Source organism: Thunnus albacares, chromosome 10, assembly GCF_914725855.1.
Source record: "Thunnus albacares chromosome 10, fThuAlb1.1, whole genome shotgun sequence".
NCBI classification, from domain to species: Eukaryota; Metazoa; Chordata; class Actinopteri; order Scombriformes; family Scombridae; genus Thunnus; species Thunnus albacares.
The window spans coordinates 18,179,437-18,185,436 of record NC_058115.1 but is presented as its reverse complement, the minus strand read 5'-3'; the positions used below and the strand labels follow the sequence as shown (position 1 = coordinate 18,185,436).

The following is a 6,000-nucleotide window of genomic DNA, read 5'->3' as shown; positions in this document are numbered from 1 at the left end:
AGATTAATTTTCAAATCAACTGAGATATGGATTGTGCAAAGGAGGTTTTGCTCTAACGGGTGTCTAATATTTTGTGTATTCTGAAGAGACCTGCAAGTTTCTGTATTAAAACTGTACATGTGGACACATAAGCTGGTATTTTGTAAGCAAAAACCATCACAATCAAACCGAACAAGCTATAGGAGAGTGCGGAGGAGGGAATTTGAAAACTATTTGGAGGGTAAACAGTGAAAAAAAACAAAGGAAAGCAGTAGCAGTTGGTCCTCAGTCTGTTGATGAGAGTGAAAAATACACAGCGATATCAACAAACATGCTTGCTTGATTTAAAAAGTGGGTGCTGAGATGAGAACAAAACGGAGGTTAATGCTGACATCAAAGTAGTATCCAAGTCTGTTTAGTCAAAGAATCAGTTTAGTTTACTTAAAGCAGAACAACAAGAGAAATAAAAATATGCCCGCTGAGGGGTCACATTCAGTTCGAAACATGGATTTGAACATGCAGAGAAGACTGAAGTCATTTAATTTATAGGTTTGCATGCTGTACAAAATTAGGATAAAAACATAAAAAGTAACATTTGGCCCCCAAAACATGTTATAATTACAGTTACAAATTGTTCTCATCGTGAACAAGTTAGTTATCTTTTACTTTTAAGAGCAGAACAACCAACTACAAATCTAAAAATTCTAATCAAAGTCACATCAGTGAAGTGCTGTGGAAATCAGGTTTTCGAGTGTTTCACATAAAAATGTAAAACAGTACTTGAAATTCTCTCATAGACTTGGGTAATTAGTTTGGATGTAGTGTGTTGTGTCAGTGAAGATCATCTACATGACCCAGAAGGCATTATATACTTAAAAATACAGAACAGACAGTGATATATACTATTGTATAAATCAAATAAAACATTTGCTCAGCTAGCGCGCCCAGAAATAAAGACAAAAGAATAATAAGTGTAGTCACCAGAGTACACTGGTTTAGGCATGGTTCTATCAACACAAATGTAGTTTCAGAAAGTTCACAAAAATCTGTACAGCAATGTGAAATATCAATATGATATATTTTCTGTAATTCACAATTTTGTAAACCTTTATTTAATGCGTAACAAGACTTCTAAGACAAGCAAATGACTTTGGTGTTCTGTAGCTACAGTTTCAATAAAAAAGAACTATAAACATGTCCAAACACATTTTTTCAGCGAAAACGTTTGATTTCCTCTCTGTTCTGCAATTCAGCCTGGACAAACTCTTCACCCTCAGTGTTCACAGTGGTCCTTTTTGCTAAAGAGTCTGTTCAGACCACTCACTCAGGAAAGACACTGATACATAGTTACATCTATGTATTATAACATTTTTATTTGAGTGGCTGTAAAGGGAAATATAAACCCAAAAATATACTGTTTGTGATGGCACTGATAGGAAATGTTATAAATGGTAGAAATGTAATCTAACCTGTAGTTAGGCTTACTTGATCAAAACTTGTAAATCTATATCTTAAAGACGTACACAGAACTTTTCATAAATCTAGTATAACAAACCAGTACAACAAAGACTTGGCACTGATTGCTACAGCTTAGCCAAGTCTGTGAAAATTCTTGATCGGTTGAGAATGTAGAGAATGCGCCTTGCATTCCAGTTTCTGAGCAAGTCCTCCCCAGTGGGCAGATGTGTGCACTAATGATAGAAACAATGGTTTATGGGCAAGGCTCTGTCTGTGTTTTCCTCAGAAAAATCTGGAGGAAGAAAAAAAAACAAAAACTCATGACTCTCGAAGGATGTGTCCTTGATCTGTTGTATTGTTTGTCCACTCTTCTTCGCAACTTCTTTTCATTTCTTTCCCATGCTGTCGTGAGACAAAGCGCTCAAGGCAATTTCACCACCACCACACAGGCACCTGCCCTGCCAATGTTGAGAGGGACCTCCTACAGGAAGACAGAGAGGTTAACATGCAGCTTCTCATCTGAGGTTGTCTTAAAAAAAAATCCCATTTGACTTCATGCAGATAAGAGGGTTGCAGTGGCAAGATTGGAAAAATATGTTGCAAAAAAGAAAAGCAAGCCATAACATGTTTGATAGGATTCCGTGACTTCAGCAGATGAACCCAATGGGTTTGTAAAGTAACAAAGTGTGACAAAAGCAAGCAACAGTTCCTTAAAAAATGTAACCAAAGGTTCCCTAAAACAGAATTAGCATCATAATATTTTTACTAATATCTAAGAGTATGAGTCACATGCACTGTGTTTTGTGTTGTGATGGACAAATACTCATAATAAATGAGTTTTGGTTGATGTAATTACCTCAGTCCACTCATTGTTTTGTGCATCGTAGGACTCGACAGTGTTCAGATATGACTGGCCATCATATCCTCCCACAGCATACAGCCTGTCACCCAGCAGGCAAACACCCACTGCATCCCGGGGAACGCTGAGGGAGGACACAGTGGTCCACGTGTCTGTCTTTGGGTCATATCTGAAATTACAACATTTGGTCAATGATTGTTTTTGCATTATGGTACTGCATGGTTTATCATCACCAGGATGAAGGGTGAAACGAGTTTTGTAAAAATTCATCTATCCAAGCAGCCTAAATCTCCAGTGGAAAACAGTCCCCCATCCCCACTAATTGAGACATCCTTATGTCCGCCCTCTTTAATCACAGATGTCTGAATGGTCACTAATGGGAACTTCTTTCAGCACAGACAGAGAACCAAATTGGAAAAAAAAGCAAAAATGCAAAACTGTCTCTTGAACAACATCTGGCGGATGCTGGGTCCAGAGAGAGCTGGACTAATCAGCGAGGGAAGAAGTTGCTGCATAAAGTAGTTTTTTTCTTTACCATGTGGACCACTAAGATGATAAAATGATGGTGAAAATGATTTACTTTCTATAATTTCTGTGTAGTGAAATCACTCAAATGTTCTGAAATTCATTGATGTTTTAATGACACTCGAGGCTACCAAAGTTTGAAGTTGCCTTATGTTGCTTTAAATCAGTAAGTTAAATTAATAAAATAAAGATGTGGCAGAAGGCAATCTACATAATTTTATGCACATAGACAATAAGTAAAAAAAGTAAAACAGAATTACAGTAATCACACAAATATATGACTCTGTAAGCACTAAGTTACTCATTATTTGATTTTACAAACTGGTTAAAGTGCCTAAAACATGCAAAAGTTAAAAGTTTACAGTTTGCCCATCTCTATTGAAATATAAGTAGGTCAAAACAAATGCTGATAATGTTTTTGAAAATCATTGAACTCCTTACAAACTGATACGACACAGAAAATATGTATCAGTCAGAATCAGTCTATAACAGCATACTGTAAGGTAATACACATGTCAATATATAGATGTCATGTGCCCATCTAAAAAGATGATTCAATCTATACTAACTGAGTAAACTTCTATCAGTACCACTCTCAAAATAAAGGCATCAATTAGCATTTCATGTTATTTCAACATTATTGCAATAATCATAGAATCCCTACACGAATTCACAAATAATGGGAAACAATTTAATTTATTTAAACAAGAGATGTTTTTCTTAGCAGTAAATTATAACTGAAGGTGTCATTCTACCTACATCACATTAGGTTCAGATACGGGAGAATATTGTGGCCACAAGATGGTGCCAGATACTATAAAATGAAAGAATCAGTGGAAACTATGATCTCTTCAGTGGAGTATCACGTAGTATAACGCCGACATGTCTCAAAATGCAGGAACAGGGTGGGGATCAAGATGATTTTAGCTCTCTATTGTTCTTAAGAGAAAGTCAACAGCCTCAGCCCCACCTTTGACTGAGTTCCATCAACTGCTTGCACAACATTTTTTCTTGTTTGTGTCTTTTCTCCAGAGAAGAAGCGTTTACTGACCTCTCTACACAGTCGGAGAGTCTCGAACAGTGGTTGGAGGCGGGAGCATCGTGTCCGCCTACAGCATACAGGAAGTTGTTGTATGTCGCCACACCCACTCCTCCTCGCCTCTTGGCCATGGGAGCACACATGCTCCACTTGTTGGTATGCGGATCGAAGCACTCCATGGACCTCAAACATGAGCTGCCGTCTCGACCACCTACTGCAAACAATCTAAGAAAATAAACAAAACAGGCTCAAAATCAAATATTTAACATACTGTACATACAGTACCTACCTCTGCATCTCTGGCAGGAATAACTCATATCAGTTGTCGAATAGTGACAGACCAGTGATAATGTGACAGATTTTATGAGATATAGCAGTGAGCAGTGGAGAGCATCTTGCAAAGGCTCTTTCCTTGAGAGTGTTCCCTCCAGAAATATCACATCAGTGTTTTAAGTGCTTGTAGCTCAAAGACCCGACAGCAAGAAAGTAGAGGCTAGGGAAACAGTTTCCTTCTTGTCTATTTTTGACCTAGATGCAGAAATAACTCAGCGTCGACTTTAACACTGAATTCTGGATGTAGCCGAGCAGCAGCAGCCTCTTTTCTCCTTCAGCACAGAAACATATTTAAATTAGGCTGAGCTGGTCTGTTTCTTGCTTAATTTACTTTCAAATAGCGCAGTTAGGAATTTAATACATACAAATACATGAAGTGTTTTGCTTTTATGGAGTCTAGATTACACAGTATAAATTATCAAACTAATCAGACCAGCTTCTGCCTTGAGCTGCTGAATACAGCGCTTCTGCTTTTCTTGGACCAGCACACTGTAAGTTATACAACCGTGCCAATGTTATTGTACGCTGTATTCCAAGTTACGTATTACATTACTGCTGAATGTTGACCATTTTCCAAAGCAAAGCATGCAGTAGTGTTTTAGATTCTTTCTCATTTTTCCATTTTCATTTATTACTGTACATTATGCAAATTAACTTGCAGATTATTGAATATTGTGGATTAACATAATACAGTATCTGCTTTTATTTATTTTTTGGAGAAATAACTTATCTTTAGCAAAAATAAAAGCAGACATGATGATAAAATTTCAAGCAAGTCTAAATACAAAGTTAAAACATGCAACAATATGCAAGAACACTGGTAACTTCAACATTTAAATAGAAGAATATTTCAAAATTCTGCACTAATACTGGCATTCCTTTTTTTATTGCACATTGCCTGTACTTGTCTGCCCCCTCAATGTCTGTTACGGTTGCCACTGACCTCAGCCTCAGTATGGAAACAAAGTAGCAGAAGGACAACAATATATTTTGCCTTATAGTGTAATTTTATCATTAGGCCATGTTGGGATAGTCTGTGAGTTGAATATAGACAAGGCAACTTACTTTCCATTGAGCGCTGTGACTCCCATGGTGCTCCGTGGTGTCGACATACTGGCCACGTAGTTCCACTGTCTGGCCTGAGGGTCCCAGCGTTCCACTGTGTTGAGATAGCTCCAGCCGTCGTGGCCTCCTACAGCATACATGGGGCCCTCCAGCACAGCAATACCTACACAAATTGATGCAAGAGGCACATGTTACCCAAAATAACATGCAGTTTTTTTGGATGATTTTGTAAAATAGGAAGAAAATTATAACATTGAATGATTAATATACTTTATTATTACTTCGTACTTGTGTATTTTTATGTTTATTTATCTATGCAAACACAAAAGGACAGCGCATTTGTAATCATTATCAGCAATATAAGCACTTAATGAATTAGTACAGGAGTACAAGTAGTACAGGCACACAGTTGATGCTGTAACATCTGTGACCTCCAACTGTTGTTTTTATAATGCTAAACGTTTTATATCAAAAGGGTGACTAAAGCTACAAAACTTCTTTGAGGCTTATGAAACAAAGATCAGTTTCTTTTTTCAAATTCTCATCACAAAGCATAATGCCAGCACAATGTAATGTAAACCACATGCTAGCAAATAATCAGTGAAAAGAGATTAAATGACATTTTAAAATTGAACCCCCTCTTTCAACAGTTCTTGGAAAGAGCTGAGGCAGAGGTACATTTTTAATCTTAGAGCTGAGCATGGAACAGAGTGAGTCATGCAGCTGACCAAATGTATTCAAA

The 6,000-nt window shown here is 37.3% G+C and overlaps 1 protein-coding gene across 2 annotated transcripts in view; it reads right to left on the bottom strand.

Moving 5' to 3' along the window:
- Window positions 1–393: 393 nt before the first annotated feature.
- klhl4 (kelch-like family member 4) overlaps window positions 394–6,000 on the bottom strand; it is a 29,602-nt gene continuing 23,995 nt past the window's right edge. For both annotated transcript variants that reach the window (XM_044364052.1, XM_044364051.1), the window contains 4 exons: window positions 5,259–5,421; window positions 3,873–4,085; window positions 2,294–2,465; window positions 394–1,918 (listed from right to left, as the gene is read on the bottom strand). In XM_044364052.1, the coding sequence (XP_044219987.1) occupies window positions 1,859–1,918; window positions 2,294–2,465; window positions 3,873–4,085; window positions 5,259–5,421 (608 nt within the window). In that variant the 3' untranslated portion in view covers window positions 394–1,858. The remainder of the gene's footprint in view (window positions 1,919–2,293; window positions 2,466–3,872; window positions 4,086–5,258; window positions 5,422–6,000) is intronic.